General features: G+C 43.8%; 1 protein-coding gene across 4 annotated transcripts in view; it reads right to left on the bottom strand.

Annotated features, from left to right (window-relative positions):
- Nucleotides 1–24355, bottom strand: part of CADM2 (cell adhesion molecule 2) — a 1412134-nt gene that overhangs the window by 345166 nt on the left and 1042613 nt on the right. For all 4 annotated transcript variants that reach the window (XM_075594001.1, XM_075594000.1, XM_075593997.1 and 1 more), the window contains one exon: nt 9185–9334. In XM_075594001.1, coding sequence (XP_075450116.1) covers nt 9185–9334 — 150 coding nt within the window. The remainder of the gene's footprint in view (nt 1–9184; nt 9335–24355) is intronic.

Here is a 24355-nt window from a genome sequence, read left to right as displayed (position 1 = left end):
GTGTAGCCAGGTCTCCTTGCTGTATTACCTTCTCCCCTGCTGGTGCACGAGCCGCGCAGTACTAAGGGTTGCGGCCGGTTGCCGGGGACGCGAGGGGGCCGTCGTTAAGGCCGGTATCGCGTTGCTGTGGTTCCGTCAGGTCGCGGAGCAGGGCACCGCCATTGTCAGGGGCGTTGCGCATGCGCGAGGGCTAGGAGCACCCAAGGACTACAGGAAGCTCGCGCCTGCGCAGGGAAGGTCCAAAAAGCCCGCGAAGGACTAGCCTATAGAGGAGGGCTCTGCAAGAGGACTTCAAGTACCATGAGCCTTTGGAATGGCCCCGTGACGCTAGGGAGCTAATAGGGCTGGAGGAGCTCTGTTGGCAACATAGAGATACATTTCGCGCGCAGGAACCACGACAGCAGTTGGCGACTGGAGCAGCTAGGGGTAAGAGGTAGGGTGCTGGAGTCCGTGACTCCTGGCACTAGGCCAGTACTCCCCTAGGCCCCAGATAGCCCTGAGTCACCCTAGCGGAGTGTGATAAGGACAGGCCCTAGGTTAGTGACCCTACCCTTTATCTATATGCTAGTGAGGAATCCAGCGGACGCTGTGCTTTCCGCCGAGAGGCTTGGGCCTAAGCTTGGCTTCTAAGAGACTGCTAGACTATAAGCGCGGAGGCCCAGTATGGATCGACTGCAGCCTGTGGACATCAGCCCGGTTATCGTCAAGGTACAGATGGCGGGGAGAAGCGGTGATATTATCCACGCCGGAATTCACCCCAAACTTGGAGGACACCCCAGCAATTTCCTCGTGGTATAGCAGTACCCGCGGCTGGAGCCCGGGCAGATAACGCGCCAAATCACGTGCACCAACAAGGCCTATCATCTGACATAGTGACTGCGCAGTCACATACATATATACACACGCTGGTCTATGTATTGGGAGTGCGAGACTTTGGGGGAGGGACTCACTGGACTTGAGGGTGGGATCATTGTGTTGGGACAGTAGCGCCCGCCGTGACGCATAAAGTGTGGACACCCGCCGTGGTGTCCGTTAGCGTTAACCCTAGGGAAACGTTGAGTCAGGTTACCTTGAGAAAGGGACACCTGTTATTACTTGTTGACCTTGCATGTTTCTAGTCACATCAGTAAAAGGTATTCGTTCTTATCCAATCATTTGTATGTGGTTATTGGGTATTGTCCTGCGAGGAACCACTCCCCCTCTGGCGGGAGCCATCGCAGGTGGAGGTGCTGCATCATTGTAATGGTATATGCTAGTATATTGCCCCAGGTTCCCCGTGGCGGAAGCTCAGCCCTCCTGTGAGCCAACAGGTAATGCACCACACCGAGTAACAATATATGTTTCCTGCTTCCCTCACACTATATCTGCGATTGGGGGGGGGGGGGGACCCGTTACATTTCGAGGCGCTGCTGATATCTTAGACCTGGGGTGCCCTATTCAACAAGCGTTCAAAAATGTCACCCATATTCCCGTGCCTGTCGCGCTCAGAAGTATATGAGTGGGCTACGAGGCTGGAAGTGCCACCGGCCCACACACTGGCGGTGTGCGGCATCCCTATAGACATCCCGTCTATGGCCATACGAGTGGCTTTGTGCCAACATTCTCACCTCCGGGGTAAAACCGCCCTAGCCTTGGTAGATCAATGTCCAGAGACCAAGGGGTATTATTCAGTGTTAGTGGACATTGGGCACGATGTAAATGAAGAACAAGGACCGTCCAGCGAGTGGTTTGACGGCCCGGCCGAGTCGAGTTGTGCGGTGGTGTACCCCGCGCGGCCCATCAAGTCCGAACCTGACAGCTCCCACACGAACTTGGAGGAGGTGGATATGTGCACCTCGTTTTCTTCCCCTGAGAGTTATTGTGAGTCTACTGTAAGTGCAGCCGCCGACCACAGTCCACCGCTCAGTATTGCACCGGCCCCGACTAGCCGGAGAAGTGAGATCCAAATGTTAGCTCAAAGTCTTGCCGAGTTGGGAGGAGCCAGGGCTGAAGCATCAATGCAACAACAATATCGTAAATTGAAAATCTTTTCAGGCACTAAACCGACACCGGCGGGCGAAGAGGCGTTTGACGCCTGGATAGAGTATACTTCACAGGTTGTAGAGGAATGGACGTGCCCTGAGCTAGTCAAACGACAACGCATAATGGAGTGTCTACGGACCCCCGATTCCATCACCATACGGCTGGCTAAGGATCAACATGCAGATATCACTGCTCAGAAAATGTTGGAGACGCTTGAGCGTGCTTACGGGCGAACAGAAGATGAAGGCCAACTGATGCTGAGGTACCTCAATCTTCGCCAGAAGCCGGGGGAGGAGCTGTCTGCCTATCTCCACCGAATTAGGAAAGTCCTATGGGATATGCGGAAACGAGACCAGATCAAGTCCACTCAGGTGGATGAGTATTGCTGGAATCAATTCCAGAAAGGAGCACTTCCCGACAACCCTATCGCCCTCCTGGTTAAATGCTCCCTGATGCGGAACGACCCCCCTTGCTGGGAGGATCTAGTGGATGAGATCAACAATCATGAGGCATATGGCCGGTTGCATACGCCCGCCAAGGTTAAGGAGTTTGCCCCCAGTGACCCAACTAAAGCCGCTGGGGCTAAAGCCAAGAATCCCGCGACTCCAGAAGAGGAGGTCGTCCCTAAGGGCTCGGGCCCCAAAGCTAGGCCAAATCGCAACTCCCCTCCCCCGTACTGTGGCCGTTCTGAATCAAGGGACCTCCTTTGCTACACCTGCGGTAAGAAGGGCCATTTCATGCGGGCCTGCCCAGAAAGGGAGGAACCCCCTGAGGACAAAACTTCCACTCGACAAAACCCAGCCCGGACGATGGTATGCCGAGCGCAAGCCGCCGGACCTGACGTGGAAACGCCTCAAGGGAACTCCACAGCCCCGGCGGAAACTGAGGCCGGGACGGACACCCCCAACCGAGGGGCTTACAGCCAAGTAGGCCCTGCAGCCATTGTGCCAATATTAGTAGAAGGGATGTACGCATCGGCCCTACTGGATACAGGGTCGCAAGTGACCATCATATACCAACCGTTCTATGAACAGCACCTCCGGCATTGTACACTGAGAACGGCCTAGCACGTGACAGTACGAGGGCTAAGCAATGAAGACTACTCTATCGCTGGAATTGTACAGGTGCAGATGGAAATACTCCAGCTGAACACCGGGAACAGACACCCCATGCAATTAGCGGCCTTGGTATGCCCGGAACCCCAAGGACAATGCAAGTACCCGATCATTCTAGGCACTAACGCTGATATAGTACAAGCAGTGTTCTGGCAGTACCTGAAAGAGACTAACGAGTTACCCCTAGCCACCGCTCTTCTAGATCCAGTTCTAAGAGAAGAGTGCCACCGGATCTATGCCCTGGAGCGACATGGAGACCTATATAATCGCCAGGCCGGACTGACGACCATATTACCGGGGGGAGTGCAGAGACTGCCTCTCTGGTGTTGTAACCCTGAATGAGAGGGGGAGGATCAGCTTTTCTCTCTGGAGAGTACCCCGGAAGAAGAAGTCCGGAGGGGATATAAGATACTACCGGAGGTGAGGGAGTGGGCAACTAAGATTCCACGCCGAACCCACGTGTATGTGCAGAATATCTCTCCCTTTCTGATGGAGTTGGATGTCGGTCAGAAGTTGGAGGGCATATATCCGGTCAGCCCCGTAGTAGACACACCTGAGGTGAAGGCGGCGGCCGCGGGTGAGCGATTCGTTGAGCTGGATTTCAACTTCGGTGATTCGACACTGTACACCCAGTGGAAGGAGCGGCTGGCCACGCAGTTGACTCAACGACGACATGTGTTCTCCATGAGTGAGATGGATGTGGGGTGTAGCCGCAGTGCCCAACATACCATCCGGTTGAGTGATACCACCCCGTTCCGAGAACGATCACGCCGCCTCGCCCCACGAGATATAGACGACGTGAGGAACGTCCTTCACGATATGGAAGATTCCGGGATTTTGACAGAGTCTCGGGGCCCATACGCGTCCCCCATAGTGGTGGTGCGTAAAAAGAACGGATCCGTATGACTGTGCATCGATTATCGGACATTGAACAATCGTACGATACCGGATCAGTACAACCTCCCACGCATCGAAGAAATACTGAACGCGCTGAATGGTCAATGGTTCAGTGTGCTCGACCTCCGACCCGGGTTAAGCGCTGTTCCAGATGATGAGGAATGGGAGGAACTCCCCGGACCCGCCGTAAGAGCTATGTGTAGCATGGCCGCTATCGTCAACGGCCAAGTGGCCTTTTCAGAATTACGAGCAGCTGACTCCTTGGGATGCCGGTCGCAGGCTGTCCCAGCCGCTTACTGCGATCCCAAAGGGATGAATATCACGCCTGATAAAGTATTACGGTGGAAGGACCTAGTAGATTACCAAGTGCGAGATCCTGTTACTAGTATCATCCGGAGAGCCGTAACAAAGGAGAACCCTGCCCTTCTTAAGCGCGCACCCAAAAACTTGGTGGCCTTACTCATGCGGGAGTGGGACCATTTCGAAATAGACAATTGCTTACTCTACCGGGTGGTACAGTATCACAACCACCCGGATAGGAGACAACTAGTCCTCCCTAAGAACCTACAATATCTAGTGCTGAAGTCCCTACATGATGATCATGGACACCTTGGTACCGACAAAACCTTTGGGCTGGTCCGAGATCGTTTTTTTTGGCCTAAGATGCGAGAGGCCATTGAGCGTCATTGTCGCCGATGTACTAGGTGTATACAGCGAAAAACCCTGCCTACCCGAGCGGCCCCCATGGGTCATCTGCAGAGTTCGGGTCCCATGGACCTCGTGTGTATGGACTTTCTGTGCATTGAGCTGGATAGCCGGGAAATATGCAACGTGCTGGTTATCACCGACCACTACACACGGTATGCTCAAGCTTTCCCTACTAAAGACCAGAAAGCCATCACCGTGGCGAAGATATTGTGGGAAAAATACTTTGTACATTACGGCCTTCCCAACCGCCTCCACTCTGATCAGGGGCGGGATTTCGAGAGTACATTGATCAGGGAACTGCTCCGAATGCTGAACATTGCCAAATCCCGAACGACCCCATATCACCCCGAAGGAGATGCTCTACCCGAGCGTTTTAATTGGACATTGCTAGACATGCTCGGAACACTACAGAGTGCTCAGAAATCGGAGTGGAGTCGACATGTAGAAACCTTGGTGCATGCGTATAATTGCACCAGACACGAGTCAATGGGATTCTACCCATACTTCCTGATGTTTGGGAGAGAAGCCAGATTGCCAGTGGATGTGCGTCTTAGAGTCTCAACGGATGGGATACATAATGCTACCCATTTTAAATATGTGCAACGACTCAAAGACAGCTTACAGCAGGCGTATCAGCAGGCAGAGAAATCCACCGCTAAGCTAAATGCTGATAATAAGAGGCGATACGACCATAAGGTCAGATATCGGGAACCTCGGCCAGGAGACGCTGTGTTGCTTCGGAACTTAGGCGTCCCAGGAAAACACAAACTGGCCGACCGTTGGAGAGACGGAGTGTATGAGATAGACCGGGAGGCCAGGCATTTGAGATTCTATCGTATCAAAGACACTGACGGCCGGGTAAAGGTATGGCACCGCAATCATCTTCTTCCCATTGCACAAGTGGAAGATGAAGAGACTGAGATACTGGCCACACCGCTCAACAGTGAGCCCGACTTATCTGAGCAGGGTCAAGAGACTGTCCATAATGAGACCCACTCTGACACTCCTGAAGATCCTTTGGAGGGACCCTCTCAAAGGGACTACTCCACAGAAGGGGCATCTCCCGGAGGAGCTACGGGTAAAGGGCCGTGTAGGCCAAAGCCTACTAAGGTGGCACCAATAGGCCAGCCTTTGGATCCACAGAGCCTGAGCTTTGTGCCTAACAGAGACTATTCAGAGACATTTCTCCCCTCAAGGGAAGAGGCTGAGCCTCAGGACTGTGCTTATTACTCCCCCGGGTAGCCTATGATCAGATGGGGGCACCCCATTATGAGTCTCAGCAGTGTTCTCGGAGCAAGATCCAATCTGTGATTGTGATGCTCACGGAATTGTGCAATATTGTATAGAGTCATGCATGTGCTAAGTTATGTCTCAAATGCATTTTTCATTATATAACTGCTGTATATAGTTACGTTGATTTGTGTCCCAAGCGAGGACATTGGGGATTTTACCGGGGGGAGGATGTAGCCAGGTCTCCTTGCTGTATTACCTTCTCCCCTGCTGGTGAACGAGCCGCGCAGTACTAATGGTTGCGGCCGGTTGCCGAGGGGGCCGTCGTTAAGGCCGGTATCGTGTTGCTGTGGTTCCGTCAGTTCGTGGAGCAGGGCGCCGCCATTGTTAGGGGCATTGCGCATGCGCGAGGGCTAGGAGCACCCAAGGACTACAGGAAGCTCGCGCCTGCGCAGGGAAGGTCCAAAAAGCCCGCGAAGGACTAGCCTATAGAGGAGGGCTCTGCAAGAGGACTTCAAGTACCATGAGCCTTTGGAACGGCCCCGTGACGCTAGGGAGCCAATAGGGCTGGAGGAGCTTTGTTGGCAACATAGAGATACATTTTGCGCGCAGGAACCATGACAGCAGTTGGCGACTGGAGCAGCTAGGTGTAAGAGGTAGGGTGCTGGAGTCCGTGACTCCTGGCACTAGGCCAGTACTCCCCTAGGCCCCAGATAGCCCTGAGTCACCCTAGCGGAGTGTGATAAGGACAGGCCCTAGGTTAGTGACCCTGCCCTTTATCTATATGCTAGTGAGGAATCCAGCGGACGCTGTGCTTTCCGCCGAGAGGCTTGGGCCTAAGCTTGGCTTCTAAGAGACTGCTAGACTATAAGCGCGGAGGCCCAGTACGGATCGACTGCGGCCTGTGGACATCAGCCCTGTTATCGTCAAGGTACAGACGGCGGGGAGAAGCGGTGATATTATCCATGCCGGAATTCACCCCAACCTTGGAGGACACCCCAGCAATGCCCTCGTGGTATAGCAGTACCCGCGGCTGGAGCCTGGGAAGGTAACGCGCCAACTCACGTGCACCAACAAGGCCTATCATCTGACATAGTGACTGCGCAGTCACACACATATATACACACGCTGGTCTATGTATTGGGAGTGCGAGACTTTGGGGGAGGGACTCACTGGACTTGAGGGTGGGATCATTGTGTTGGGACAGTAGCGCCCGCCGTGACGCATAAAGTGTGGACACCCACTGTGGTGTCCGTTAGCGTTAACCCTAGGGAAACGTTGAGTCAGGTTACCTTGAGAAAGGGACACCTGTTATTACTTGTTGACCTTGCATGTTTCTAGTCACATCAGTAAAAGGTATTCGATCTTATCCAATCATTTGTATGTGGTTATTGGGTATTGTCCTGCGAGGAATCACTCCCCCTCGTTTTTACAACGCCAAAACGGCTTATCCAACGCTCTTACGGCGCTTTGCAACGTTGTTTGTGTATGTGTGTGTATAAACACATACACATAAACAACGTTGCAAAGCGTCGTAAGAGCGTGTATATATATATATATATATATATATATATATATATATATATATATATATATATATATACAGTATATATTAAATATTATATTATACTATATAATATTATATTATACTATATAATATATTATTTATTATGTTATATTATATATATATATATATATATATAATACAGTATATACACTATATAATTTATGTGTATGCTGCATATCTTATTGCCTGCATAGCATATTTTGTGTATTTTAGTGTTAAAAATGCCTTCAGGAACGGAACCTTTCATTTAAACTGTGTTCCTATGGGAAAACATGTTTCGCTTTACAACGTTTCGCTATCCAATGCCATTTTGAGTAACGCATTGTGTCGGATAACCGAAGACTGCCTGTATTCAAAATGTTAACTTTATTAATCCAATACTTCTCTCCCTGTTTCTGGTACCAAATTAGTAGTTTATGCAGTTTATTCTTTTGTCTTGGTCAAGCAAAGTAAAAAAGGTAGTTAGTGTAAGTACTGTATGAAGCTCCCAGATTGTGTTCAAACAATCTCACAAAGTATCTTATTGCCAACTCACAATAATATATATATATATATATATATATATATATATATATATATATATATATATATATATATATATATATATATATATATATAAAGAAACAATCTTAAATTATATATGGTGACAGCGAATACACTTATCAAAAACAGTTAAGTGTATTATATTATGAAAGTAAAGTACAATTATGTTTTCTGTATTTAGTGAAAGTTCTTCCTGTTTTTAACCTGCTATAATAGAAAGAAATGTGAAACATCTTAGACAACGTGGTCATTTTTCCAAATGCCCCAAATAACACAAAAATATGATTGATTTTCTATTTGTAACTGGGGCACACTATTGAAGAAAATATGCTTATGGCTAAAAAATGCATTGACATTTTTTCTACAAATATTTCATAAGGTAGAGAGAAAGTTCTAAGGATCAATGTTGACAGCATGTTAAAAATGAAGAGAACGGATGTGTGCGAACTGTCTGAGAAAAGCATTAACACCATTTTATCTAATCAAAAAGGATGATTTGAATCAACTTTGCAGCAGATGCCATGCTGGTTTGTGTGAAATGCTTAATGGAACTTTTTCATGTTCAAGTCATTTTTAAAGCCCCTTGGCTAAAATGAATGGGAGTTTGTTTTTTTCAGACTTCGCTGAAAATTAGTATTAAAACATCTAACATTCTATTCATGTCTTCTAGAATATACTACAAATGTTTAAATGGAAGTCTATCTAACTTGTCCTAACATTTTTCACATTGTCAAAGCAGACAGACCTTCAGGCATTTTACAATGTGCATGTAAGCTTTTCATTTAACACTTATTCCAGCATTCTCAATTATTCTTGACAGAGAAAGGACCCACAAGCTCAACCACCAGGCTTATTGTGGTGGGAAGTACAAATTCACAATATGAGGTACATTTCTCAACACATCAGGTATGGTATTTCACAGCTTAAGCACAGTGGAGAATCTGTTCATTTGGCCTACAAAGCTGTATAGCAAAAGGCTTTTCATGTCTAACTCTAAAGTCTGATTTTTTCCCCCTTCATTTGTTGGTAATATCAGAAGAGAATAAAGAGGTGAACTTATTCCAGTGTGTGATAAACAAGGCATAATATGGAAAAAAATTACCTTTCTTGTCATCAAAGTATAGCGTTTGTTGAGCTGGATTTGACCACTGGAGGGAGGTGTTATCATTTTGATCAACTCTGCAGGTCAAGTTTATTGTTCCTCCTTCAACAACTGTAACATTCTGCGTGACTGGAAACTGCCCTTGGCTTGCTAAAGGGGGGTTAGAAAACACAGCTGACATGAGCATGAAACTTACAAAGCAGAATGTAAAGCATAAGCATGCTACAGGCTGAGAGAGCTACAAAAACAAGTGAAAACATTTCACTGGGAAATAAAGGAAGACAGTCAATGTTGTACACAACTCCATTGTTTCAGTCAGATAACAAAAATGCACTTGCTTTGGGCTTTAGATCAAGCATTTATGACATTTTAATGTTTGGTTATAATAGGACTTAAATATATTAGTAAATCATTTATCTGGGATTACATGTAAATAGTCTATTGATTCAATTTCCTAGCCCACCTCATATACTTATAAATTCACATATACAAACACTAATACAGCACAGACAGGGATATGAATTTGATCAAACTAATAATAACATCATGTAATATAGAACTGATTATTGCTTCTTATTTAGTTATTTTACTGCGTCAGTTAAAATCTATTTAGCAAAAGTCAAGTAGCCAATAGGTACATTAAGGAGGAATGCATTTATTATGTTAACTCAACAAGTGGGTGAATGATCTAATTAACGATATATACTGTGTATACTGGTAGAGAGAGGAAACAGGTTAGATGGTGGACCATAGAATCACTGCCAATAAATTAGTCAAACAGGAACATCAGTCCCAGTTGGTTTTTCATTCGCTGGGTCGAGGAGCATATTAGATTAAAATATATATATATATTTATTTTTTCCAGAATAGAGCAGTTGGCACTCCTATAGATAAACAGTTACTTGAAGGTGCATGTCTCATAGAGATAAAATAGGTATAAGTATACAATATCTTTCCGCAGCCTGGTAAGAGACAGCACACCAGTGTAGTGGTCAACAAAGTTGTATTGGTGAAGAGTGGTACATCTTAGTCCAACATTTCGGTCCTTAACACAGGACCTTCCTCAGGGAGATGACCTTCCTCAGGGAGATGCTCTCCCTGAGGAAGGTCCTGTGTTTAGGACCAAAATGTTGGGCTAAGATGTACCACTCTTCACCAAAAGAACTGTGTTGACCACTACACTGGTGTGCTGTCTCTTACCAGACTTAGGAACGGTATTGTATATACTGTATATATAAATATATATTTATATAATAACAGTATTATAAGGTGGTAATTGTTAACAATTGATTAAGAGAATGTTGTATTTTTGCAAATAAAACCATTGCTTGGTAAAAATAAACTCTCCACAAACATGTTATGTATTTTTGGGGTCAACATTTTTTCATTATTTCTGTTTAACATGACAAATTGGTGTACCAGGTTAAGTGTTGCATTACATGACTAAATATCTACCATGGAGCAATACAAATTGAAATCTCATCTTTTCAGCATCCAGTACACCACAAAACTGATATACTGTATAAACTAGTGTTTAAAAATGTTACTGCAAAGATGGGATCATTTATTCGGTAGGTTGCAATTACCCTGACACTCAAGGAGTAAACTAAATTATTAAAATCTATATAACAGTTTAATATATAAAGAGTTTGCAGCATCACAGAAATATCCCTCATAGCACTTGAAAAAACACTCAATCGTTTATGAATTAAAATAGATTTAATGACTGTAGAGTATGCAGAAGCATGATCAAAACAATATTATTCCATGTCTCTAGAGATGGAAACCATGCACTTAGTAATTAAAAAAAACGGTGAAATCTCTATGTGAAATGCAATGCACAATATATTACTGCTGTGGAGGAAGAGTACAAATTGTGAAATGAAATATCTGAAAAGAGAAAACAAAGTTAACAAAGTTAAATAAATGTAAATAATTATATATATATCTATATCTATATCTATATATATATATATATATATATATATATATATATATATATATATATATATATATATAAACTATAAAATACTAAGTGCACAAATTGATACAATTAAACCAAAAATAATAACAGTTGCTGCCTGAATGTTAAAAACGGATAAAGGGACGGAACGGACAGAAGTGCTTTGATAAAGTATGTTGCAAAAAAACTTTTTGTATGTTGGTAATGTGTTCTGAAAAGCGTAACTTTAGTTTCCTGGTTGTTCGCCCTATATATTGTTTTTTACATGGGCATTGAATTAAGTATGCAATATTTGATGAATCACAAATTTTCATCAAATATTGTATACTTAATTCAATGCCCATGTAAAAAACAATATATAGGGCGAACAACCAGGAAACTAAAGATACGCTTTTCAGAACACATTACCAACATACAAAAAGGTTTTTTGCAACAAACTTTATCAAAGCACTTCTGTGAGGAGCACAATGGCAATCCAACAGGTATAAAATGTATTGGCATAGATAAACTAGTCAAAAATTGGAGGGGAGAGGATAATGTTAATGCCATCTCCAAACTGGAAACCAAGTGGATCCACACAATGAAAACTTTGGTTCCACTTGGTTTAAATACAGACATACTGTAGACTTAGGTGCTTTTCTCTGCTAATTGTCTGTATCTAATAGAATCAGTTTATGAAATAAGGTTAACCAGTTAAAGCTGCAGTTCAGTCTTTTTTTTTTTTTTTTTTTTTTTTTACATTTATTTTTTTACTTCAATAGTTTTATGTGTGCAATCTCTAATTAGCTAAAGAACTGTATAGCTGCAGGTCAATTAGTTTTCCATGTATTGATAGGTCGAAATTTGGTGACATATTAAAAGCTGGGATTTGTTTATAATCTGCTTGACTGGCAGTGGAAGCTCATGAATATTCATGAGCATTCCTGAACTGACAAGTGCTAGAGGGAGGGCAGGGCTGACAAAGGGGTGTGCCAGAGCTTGTGACAGGACATGAAGGGGCAGTGCCTTAGCAAATGGCTGTTAAAATAGAATACAAGAAAATTGGTCTTTCAAAGTTGTTTTTTTTAAAAACAGAAAATGCTAAAAGTATTTTTCTTACTACAGAGCTGATTTATTAAAAAAAAAACACACATGCAGGATATTGACTGAACTGCAGCTTTAAGATATATAAACTTAACCTGCAGGTATGCCATATATGCCAATAAGAATCTTTCCAATTCATTAAATATATATATATCTATTTTAAATATATTTATCTATTAACAAAATCTATCATATTAAGGAATTAATATCCTCAAATTCATATAAATTAATATGATATAAGGTATTTATACCATCTATACCTATAGGGAGACAATATGTCTCGCGTTTAATATACTAATCTGCCACTACTAAATTGCCACTCTCCATATATTTAGCATTTTTTAGGATTATTAAAATTACTTTGGAATTCTACTTCCATACATTATAGGTTCATTTAGAATATATATATATATATATATATATATATATATATATATATATATATATATATATATATATATATATATATATACACCCTGGCTGTGCTCAAAGCTGTGACCATGCAGCAAGCTTAAGCCTATAGGGAACATGTTAAAAAAGGTTTTTGAGGCAAAAAGTGACACTGTGTGCTCATTTGCATGTCATTTCCCAGAATACCTTGCTGCAGTGGAAGTGCTGTATGCTGGGTGATAATGGGGAAAGGCGGGGTTGCAGACCTGCCTAAGACATGCAGATGAGCATACAGTTGTATTTGCATATTTGCTTTCCTGTGGAGGGTTTTTGTCACTTTTTTTACTCACCATAACTTAACTCAGTATTATGGTATAGCCTATCCCATAGCCTCTTATGCATATCCAGTTAAAATCAACCCCACACTGATGAGACCCATCAAGGTCGAAACAGCTGTCTGTGGGTGGTTTTCTGGGTATGCACCTTAACCCTGGCTGTGCTCAAAGCTGTGACCATGCAGCACGCTAAAGCCTATAGGGAACCATGTTAAAAATGGTTTTTGAGGCAAAAAGTGACACTGTGTGCTCATTTGCATGTCATTTCCCAGAATCCCTTGCTGCAGTGGAAGTGCTGTATGCTGGGTGATAATGGGGAAAGGCGGGGTTGCAGACCTGCCTAAGACATGCAGATGAGCATCCAGTTGTATTTGCATATATATATATATATATTTTTTATATTTTTATAGTTTATTTTATTTCATGTTTTGCAATATTAAAAATGTTATGATCAAGTGTTATTAAAATTGTATGTAATTTTATTTAATTATCTGTACAACTGTGGGTTTCACTATTTGTATATGGATATTAGAACTAATTGTGTCCACCTGATATATACTTGAACATTGGTTGTCTAATTAACCTATAAGGAATTAGAATATGCTATTTAAGCAACAGCCAGTTAGACACACATTCCCCAGATGAAGTCCTAGTTCCAGGACGAAACGCGTAGGGAGGAGGCTCTAAGACAAACTTTCAGCTCCCCTATTCAGTATCTACATGCCAGCAGAATCCCCTGACTATTCCTGAACTGTACACTTGAACCACGGCCGAAATCTCGGCTGAGTGACGTCAGCGGGCCAGGCAGCAGGACAGAGAGGATTATTATATCCTATATGCTTGTAAACATCTGCTACTTTGTAAATAGCGATCTACTTTTGCGCATATACTTTTACTAAACGTACTTCACTATATTTTGTTTTCTCTTCATTTCATTTCAGAGTAACCAGCAATCCAGTCTATTTATGCTCAAAATGTATTGTATAGTTAGCAGTTTTGCGCCGTTGTTTCCCCCTTTCCCCATATACTGTATATATACACAGGTATATAAAATAATGAGGCATGACTCATAAACAAAAAAAATATATCCCAATAGAAACACTGCACATTCAGCAATTAGGAAAAATGCAATAATGTAATAATCAATACAAAATTGCTAAAAAAAAAAACTATAATAGAGACCAGATAGACCACCTCCATGAGCAAGATACATAACTTTTCAGGTAGACAGCCCCCTTCATAAGATGTATGTGGTATGGATAAGAATTGTATACTGTAGATTGTGTAAAAGGTTAAGAACACCACCAGTTTAAAATAATAAATAAATGATGCGCATTGTAAGCATATTACTGCAACTAAATTGAACGCATGAAAGGGCTGCTGTCATACAGTATATATATATAAACAGTCAACATTATTTATGGCTTAATGAGTGTATAATAGAAATAAAGAAAAAGAATAACATACTTGTATTTTTTCCATTTACTATAAAACAAATGGCAACTGTGTGTCAATTGTGCATACAAAACATAAAGAAACATATTTTACACTTTTTAATGTAACTCTCGAGGAGCAATAGGTGGCATATGTAGGATGTGTTACAATGAATTATAATTTGACTGACATTAAAAATGACAATCAAATTTTAAGTATTTTCTGTAAAGGTTTTGCATCTGTTGAAATGCTGAATAATAGAGGTGATGGAGGTCTTAGTCGAACGAGAATGCTTTTTGTAAACCCTCCTTCTGATGGTTACTCATTGTTCCCTCTCCAGAAGAAGCCTCCGCAAAACGTACGTCGGAGGGCAAAGGTCACGACGCCATGAAATCACGCACCGTGACACGCACTCCGGCAGCCTGCAGACGAACACAGGCTGTACTGGGACGCTGGTGGAGCAGCATCAGCTGCATGAGTGTAGGCACACAGGCACCACAGATCACACTCCCTGCAGGGATAGCACAGACAAGGTACTGAGGGACCTCTCTCCCTCTGTTCTTTCCTCTCTCCCCTCCTCCCCCCCCTTGTGACGTAGGGGTATTTTTTGAGGGAGAGCATTTTGGGAGTCAGTGATCTGTTTGCACAGCATTACCATTGCTGTCATTCCCCGCAGGGACAGTATATATCGGGTTTTCCGGACTTCCATTTCTCTCTCCCGTCCCTGTGTGTAGTTAGTAGTATTCAGGGCTAACTTATGCAGGGTTTAGTACTATTCACCTCATAGCAATCTTATTTGCCAGTGCATTATTTTCTGCTAAGCACCTCAACAGTTAGGTTACCATACCAATTGGCAGGTTTTAGCATTAATCTTATTTTTTCTTTGTGTGTATCATATGCATGGGCCTAAAGGTGCTCCCTATCTATTTTGCAATACCATTTGCCAGTGCACCTTTCTGCTAAGCACCTCAGCAGTTAGGTTACCATACCAATTGGCAGGTTTTAGCATTAGTCCCATTTTTTCTCTGTGTGTATCATGTGCGTGGAGCTATAGGTGCTCATTATCTATTTTGCATTTAAACACCATCTGTAGACCCAGGCTCACGAGCGTGGATCACTCTTTCCCTCTGTGTCACAAGACAGTGGGACATGTTGCGTTATTTAATTTATCCCACACTGTCCATGTTATCTCCTTTGTAACAGGGCATTGGGCTGCTCTGGCTACTATATCCATATGTTGGTGCCAGAATACATGCTGGTGGGTTTTATATGTGTAACGGGTATTCCACCCCACCCAATCGCATATACAGTGTGAGTGCGGGGAACATACAAGGTTACTCAGGTGTGGTGCATTACCTGTTGGCTCACAGGAGGGCTGAGCTTCCGCCACGGGGAACCTGGGGTAATTACACTAGGGGTGATCACTTACAACATCTTCTCGGTACAGCGCCTCCACCTGCGATGGCTCCCACCAGAGGGGGAGTGGTTCCTCGCAGGACAATCACATCAATAATAATAATCACGTAGACAACCTGTATATTAACTATATGACTTTACTCGCGTGCATGGAGAATATCATCACATTTACATAACATCATAACCTGTTAACCTTATCACCTCCGGCCCAATGTCTGGTGTTCCCACCCAGTGTCCTGTAATCCCCCACACCCAATGTCCCGTACTCCTACGGAGATCGTGGGTGACTGCGCAGTCACTAAATTATCTGTTAGGCCTGTTGGTGCACTTATGTGGAAATACCTTCCGAGCACTCCGATGCTCGGGCCTGCAACACTCTTCTCAAACGGTCAGACGTGCGCTGCATCCGTCTGATCCTATCCAGGTACTTCTCCAGGAACCCCAACGAGGGTCCCACCGCTTCACGTGAACACAACCGTCTCACGGTAACAGCAACCGAATCACGGGAACCGCAACCGCCGCTATCCCTGTCTATCCCTAACTTGACAGGAACCCTAACCTAGGGCCTGTCCCTGATGAACCGCAACCTGGGGTGGCTTGGGGAAATCTCCTAGGGCCTGCGGAGTAATACCCTGCCCCACTCCCCTAGCTACCCAAGTCCCTAATCCTCCCTAACATCTAGCTACTCGCTACTCCTAACGGCCTGCAGCAGACACACAGCTCTCACCGTCAGCCTGCAGACATTCACACACGCTGCACACACTGCGCCCAGCACATGCAGCAACAACACACAGCAACCAATCCTACATACACCATACACTGGAGAGGGAGAGTCTATCTGGGGCCTAAGGGGTTAAGCGTCTGCCTACTCCCCTAACGAGGCCCAGTCCTTACTCCCACTAACAACTGACTAACCTGAGTGACAGGGTCCCTTACTCTAGGGCATCCATGGCAACACTCACTATATGGGATAACTAGAGCTATCTTGGGCCAAGGGGGTGCTGGCTAGTACAGGGGAGCCCTCTCTCCCGTACCCTACCTCCTTCCCTTGTCTGCCTCCTTGCTCTGCTTCTTCCTGGCTGACACGTAGCTCCAGCCCGCCAAATGTATCCATTTCCCCATGAGCTCCCTAAGCCCTATTGGCTCCCTAGTGTCACAAGGGGCATACAGAGGCTCATGGGATATGTAGTCCCAGCTCAGAGCCTTCCCTGGTAGGCTAGGGGTTCGCGGGCTTTCTCTCCCCTGCCCTGCGCGTGCGCAAGCTTTCCCGGGCTCTGGGGCTCTCCCTACACTGTCCTGATCTCTCCCTGCTCTCGCGCGAGCTATCTGGGGGCCTTTCGCGCTAACGCTACAACTGCGCATGCGCGAGACGGTCCTCAATGGCGGCGCCCTGCTCTGCGGCCGCCGGGACCATAGAGACGCGATCGCGGCCTTAGCAACGGCCCGATCGCGTCCCCGGCAACCGGCCGCAGGCAGGAGAAGCCGCGCTGCTCCCTGCTCCAGCCCCCACCCTTGGAAGCAGCCGTCGGGTTTTTCAGCACCCGCGATCGAGCTGCACCAGGGGAGGGGGGCCTCCAGGAGCCACGGGAGCTCCAGGCTATATATGCATTGACGTTATGACCATAGCAGAATCACTTGCCAGCCAATGATCTATTTGGTATGTTTTACTCATGATTCTGGATCTTAATTCCCAGTCCGTCGTGCTGTATTACTAGTTACTTACAGGTAACTGTTTGACTGGCCCACATCAGGACAGGGGTATACTCTTAGATTTGGGCTGTGGTGCTTACCACGCCGTATACCCGAACCACTAAGTGGACATACGCATGACGCACTATAATTACTTCATCTATTTTCACTGTTACTACTGTCTGGTTCTAATTTATTTTATAAACTATTATTATTAAAGGATTTTAAGACAACCATATTGCAATACACATTGGACCAGTACTATGTTTCTTACTGCACATCCACGGCTGATTCAGGTACTACTCCCTTTCCAGACATAGAGTGCATTTTTAGGGACTTATCCAGATTGCAGTGTCTTTGCTACATCTGGTGTTTTTTTCTTCCATTGTTTAGTCATTTGCCCTTTTTGCACCTGTCTGTTCTAGTAGGTTGAGCGGGTTCAATTCTCTTTTGCTTTGACTCATTGTGGGTAAGAGTAACTGATTAACTATAACATTACATGAAATGAGAGACGAAGCAACTACTACTTTTGTACTGGTAGGGACTGAGATTTGAACTTGGAAAGAGGCTAAGAAAACTCTTGGCATGATCCCGTTTCAGTGTTTAGCCTTTGTATTTTAAGTAAAAATAATATTTATTAGAGATTCAATGTACATATAATTACGTTCTTGTGCTTGTCCGTCTCATTGCACAGCTAGTACATTTAAAGAATTATTGGATTATTAAAAAGGTAGGAAGCAGGGTTCGCCTGAGCGGAACCACATTAATTTCAGCTCTGGGGATGCCCTGGTCCCTAAGATACTTACATCTGAAGGTGATGTTAGTATATTATTTCTATTTAAAGTTCCTATGGCATGCGGGCCAATAGGAAACCGCAAGGAATGATGTCACAGTTTGCTATTAGCTTGCGGAATGCCTGACCTTTAAACAGACATTTTCTATGTCCAACTGAAGCTGCTATTGGCAACCCCTTCAAATGTAAGTATTTTGGAAAGCAGGGTGTCCACTGGATTTAAATCAATGTGGTTCAGCTCTGGAGATACCGTGCTTCAAAACCAGAAAAATAAATAATATATATATATTGATATAGCCAAGTCCCCTTCCTTACATCCAGTGAAGGGGGAACTGTGCTGGTCCGGCCGGAGCTCCGCGTGATCGGGAGTGTGGAGGCGGCCATATTGCTAGATCTGCATGCGCAGTGTTGCAAGGCGCGCATGCGCCGTCAGGAGTGTGGTGGACATTTTATTTTTCGCTCCACACATACAGCAGCAGGACTACATGTCCCAGAATCCTCAGGGGAAGGGGCTGACACATGGGACTGTCCCAGCCAATGGGATTAGAGCTGTTGGAGATACAGAATATCCTCTGGACAAGGAAACAGCGTGCTCAGTGCTGGAGGAGGCGGCAAGACAGCAGGTAGTATCCAGAGAGCAGTGCCTCCTGGACTAGGCCTAGACCTTGCCCCTTAGGCCCCAGCTTGGTCCTGAGCCAACCTAAATTCAGTGTTATAAGGAAGGGCCTAAATAGGGACTATCCCCTTTAGTACCAGTGTTACGCCAGTGGACGGACGGCCGCACGGCACTCTGCGACCTGGGACCAGGCCTCATTATCCCAGAAAATTCAGGTGAGACCCTCTGGCTGGAGCTCACCTCACGAGGAGGATCAGGATCCATTAGGGGAGAGGGGATTTGTGTTGGAGGCCCTGCTGCATGGGACCTGTTCCAACTCACTCGCAAGCAGCACCTGGGTACTGGAGTACCCAGACAGGTATCCAACGTGCACCTACATCCACAGGGGGTAGTGCTAACTCACACTTGGGTGGGAATTGCTGGGACAGCACACTCAGTACTTTGGGGGAACCACCACGTGTGGGGTCATTGGGTGTACACTGTGGGTACAGTTATTACCATTATTGTATGTGTGTATGTGTTAGTAGGTGTATGCAGTAAACCTTAGTTATTACATTGTGTGGTGTATTATTCTTTACTGTGTATTGGTTCTTGTGAGGGATTATCCCATCAACACTGCGATCCCTCATAGGTGGAGGCACTGCACTGCAAGGAGAAAGAGCTTACCCCAGGCTCCCCGAGGCGGAGGCTCAGGCCTCATGTGAGCAAACAAGTACAGCAGCATCTGTAGTTGCCGCGTAGTTCCCTTAGGCATAGGGAAAGGGGCTACATTTCAATAACCCCCCCGCCCCCCAGAGGTAAAACCACTTTAAGTTATTGGTCACAATGTATTTTGTAACTAAGTATAAGGGCTATAAAACACCTCAATAATACAACGGTAAAAAAGAGAGGGAATCACGTCTCCTGTTAAAATGAATTTACTGCACTGTGCAATGAGCTCTGCACACAGATAGTTTGTAAGGCTCCTTCTCTTCTGAGAAAAATACGTTAATAATGTAGTTTGTTGATTCTGCGGGTTATATATCTACTACTTACAGTACAACTAATCCACACTAATGGCATCCACTTTAATGTCTGTGGAGAGACATTAAACTTGGGTCTTATTTCAGGACACAAAAGGGCAGCAAGTGGGTGTCAAAAACGTTTTTTTCTCTTGGATTTGAAAATAATTAGTTTTTAGACTCTGTTAGTAAGCTAGACAAAGTTTTACATGGTGCTGATAGCATGAAGTCAAACTTTGTATTGCTTTACCTACCAGAATCCTAATCTATCTTTTACTGCTACTTCAAATATTCAAATCAGCTGTTATAATATAAATATTTGTTTGCATATTATTACTTTACAAAGACTGCATATAATTGATAATACTATTCATCTTTAGAGCAAGCAATGAAAGTAGATGTGGAAAACACATTATGCAAAGAACATAATATTGTATTATTGTATGTACAACCTATATATTCTCTAAGCAAGAAAATAAAATAAATAAGGAAAATACTGGGAATTTGCACATTACAATAAACGCAATTTTGGTTCACACACAGTAGAAATCAATAGGGGGACCGAGTTTCCCTTCTCTTGCATGTATTATTTTATTATCTGAATCATAAAAAGTCTAAATCATCATGGATTTGCCAAACAGATCATAAATTAGAATGTGCTAGGGTATGCTTCCATTGTAAAGATTTAAAAGGGATAAGAAAGCATTTGAAAAATCAATAGCACACTTTCTGAAGCCCACCATTAACAGAACATACTGTAGAAATATCCTGTCAAATCATTTGTGTCCTCTGGGGATATAACATTCATAATGTACATTTAATCTGCATTCCTAAATTGTTTATATGCAAAGCTGTTATTCTTGGTGTGATAATCAGTCCCAGAGACTTCCAAAGAAGAAAGATTCAATAAATAAATCAATGAAGTCCTTTTATATCATCTCTTTCTCTGCGTGATTAACTGAAGTGCCACAAACTGCATTCACATAGTCAAACATTCGGCTCAATTTTTCTTTCAGTCTTATTCTTTTTTTCCCGCCCCATTTCTAAAACAGTTTTGTATGTGCTTTTCTTAATTACAGGGTAATCTCGAAGAAGTCTTTCATCTCTGACAATTTGTTTCTACTAAGTAGGAATGCATGCCAGATACTGTACGTGCATGGCACCCTAGGAGGCTCATTTAAAGATCACGAACACACATTGTATCATGCAACTTACACCTGCAAAATGGGCACAACTGGTTTGCAGTCACTGTACATTTCAGCTGGAACTTGCATTATGCTGCAACTGTGATGCAGATTGCAAATAAATCCCTACATATATTGTAGTTATGTACGCACATTTCCAGCCTTTTTTTGCAACTGAGAGCTGACTTGTCCAATTAGATCTCTGCAATATGTTTGATGTTGATTTTGGGTGCCCCCTCTCTTCATTTGTGCCTCTTGTTTTCACGTTACATTAGATGTTCTAAAATAAGATGTCCTCCTCTTAGATAATTGCCTCTGGCTTGTACATGTTATTTTTATTCATCTTCTATTCCGATGGCAGAACAGATACAGTAATGCTAGTGTTTCCATAGATACTCTTAAAGAGTTTAAGGTATTGAACTACAGAAATGTAAAAGTTCATATTTGTCATCAATGAGAAAATAAAAATATAGAACCCCTTATTCCACTTGTCCTTGTGTGTAACCTTTTACCAGAAATGAATGCTAACATGAATACCGGTCTGAGTACACTCTAATTACACGTTTCCAACTCCAACAGCACCTTTCCCTTATAAGAGATAGCTCTGATAAAGAGTATTTGAATTCTTCCTTGACCCACAATGCCTGTTCCAAAAAAAACAATGTACGGTAAGCTATAGTGACCAGCTTGCCTCCCTACAAAGCTCCTTACAGATGAAAGCATGACAAGACAAACAAAATGAAAGATAATAATCAGTTATTGCACACAGCCTATTTATTAACCTGTTTTAACGCCTTCAAACGGATTTAATTGCTGCCTATTTTTAGAATCTATTTGTCAATTACCTTTATTAGTATTACCTTTCTCAGCTTCTTGTGTACAGTGTCCATGCGTCCACTAGAAAATTGTGTAGTCTTGATGAGTGCTTGTTCAAGATAGAGTACCATTTAATTTCAGTGTCTAAGGAACAGGAAATTGCCAATGTCACATCTGATACTGGTACTTGATCTGGGTTCACTCAGAACAGATGATTTCCCATATACTTGTGTAACGGGTTTCCCCCCCCCCAATCTCACATTGGCCCGGGTACGTAGTCTAACCAACCCCCATTACGTGTTTGTGTTTGGTGGTGCACCTGTAGGCAACAGGACTCCTGAGTCTCCCGCTTGATGGTATTAGGGGATGTCATCAGGACAGGTAGCTGAGGTAGTGGGTGCGAGTTCAACTTAAATCATGTGCAGCGCCTCCACCTCATCAGGGTCTGTGCATCCGCAGGGAGATGGTCCTGATGAGGAACTCCTTCTTGGTGGTGACTGCCACTGCTGAGTAATCTCACACTCACACAGTGCGGGTTTCATTAACAAGGTCATCTTTATTGTAGATTGGGATGTAGCAGACTGCCCCATGCAGCTGCCGGCTCTAGCCGCACATCTCTCCGTGCTGTCCCTTTGCCAGGTACACCCTCCCAAATTGAAGTGGGATTCCCTCTTCTCCTAGGGAGATCCTCCCTGTGCCCGGTCCCTGGACACAGAGTGGCTTAGACAGGCTTGATTGGTCAACCTGGACCGCTAGTTACTGCACTAGGGTCACAAAGTGTTCCTACAATCCCTTATGCAGGAAAATACAAGTTACCAGCTACTTCGCATAGCTGCTGGAACACACTAACTAACTGTGTTGTGCCTTATATACTTCAGGAGGCAGGCGCATACCTGATGTCACTATCCAGGGACTCAGAGCATACAGTCACTCCCCTCCATACATAGGGCACCTCACTAGGGTGTGAGGGAAAACCTCCATAACTACTGCTGGCATACCTGTACTTATCAGGACTTACGGCCAACAGAGAGGAAAGTAGTATACCATTATTAGGCATGGCTATACTTGATTTATTCAACATTTACTGTCTCTGAGCAATTGATACTGCTCTGCACTAACTGCTAAGAACTAATAGTAAAACCAACCCAATAGTTGTATTGGTTATTAACATGAATTAGAGGGGTGGTGACAATATGTAAAAAGTCAAAAACACCAAGTTAGTGCAAAAATACTAACATGTTTACCGAAAACTCTTGCAGCTGGTCAACAAATAGGTACACTAGCTAGATGGGTGCTTATCTGTCAACAGATTCTGGATTTCTATATGGACTTCAAAAAGCAAATGTGTCATTATTTACATTAAAGTCTTAAAAAATAGTCAATGCCTGAATAATAATTAGAAAATATATTCATTTTAGTGTAGTCAGCCTGGATAACAGAACTCTCACATACTTATGCACACCTTTGAAATTCAATCAAAAACTAATCCTAAATATTTATTTAAAGGGTGCTTTCCAATGAAAACAAGAAAACCGCAACATGCCGTACTAATTAAAAAGTGGGGCATGCATTAATGACATCCAGTTTCTTTTCTGTTTTTTAATGAGAAGCGTGGAAATACAGTTCGAAAGTGTCTTTTCCCTCTTACTCTGTAATGTCCCCACCCAAACGACATGTGGCTGTTAAAAATAAATACATAGAGTGTGAATATTTACCATCACATGCTGACCTAAATAGCACTAATCAAATGACTACACAATTTCTGCCTCTCAAAGTGATTTTAATTGAAGAAAAAAAATACTATGCAAAATACAGACCATCACCAGCTGTGCCCTTTGCTTTTAGTCCTGTGACCTACATTCATCTCTAATGGCAGAATCTGTCCGAAATAATATATAAGCTATCACTATCAGAAGACAAGAAAGAATTGCACCTGTATCAGATCCTTATTTTGCGTGGAAAAAGGGAAAATAAAAGCCAAAAAACAAGAGTCATACTTTTTATTGGATCAACAATGATTTCTTCGAATGAGCCACTGATTGAGCCACCTGTGCTGAAGCAGGGTATCCTGAAAACCTGACCTTTTGGTGGCCCTTGAGGGCTGGCGATGCCCACCCCTGGTTTACAGTATACAAGTACCGCTTATGGCAGAAGTTATTCAGAGATTGCTTACTGTAGTGCTGACGAGTATTCTAAAACAAATCTGGGGCAATCACCAACAAGACCCAGGTACATGCTGGGTACATGCTGCAATATTTCACTGACATTTCTGCAGACGGACTAATGGCCCATCGGATTAACAGCGGTAGTCCGCTGTTAATCCGATGGGCCATTAGTCTGTCTGCATAAATATCACTGAAATATTGCAGCATGTACTCAGCATGTTCCCAGCATGTACCTGGGTCTTGTTGGTGATAGCCCCTGATTTTCCAAGGCAAGTTTTAGAATACT

Source organism: Ascaphus truei, chromosome 3 (assembly GCF_040206685.1).
Source record: "Ascaphus truei isolate aAscTru1 chromosome 3, aAscTru1.hap1, whole genome shotgun sequence".
Taxonomy (NCBI): Eukaryota; Metazoa; Chordata; class Amphibia; order Anura; family Ascaphidae; genus Ascaphus; species Ascaphus truei.
This window is presented reverse-complemented; position numbering and strand designations above follow the sequence as displayed.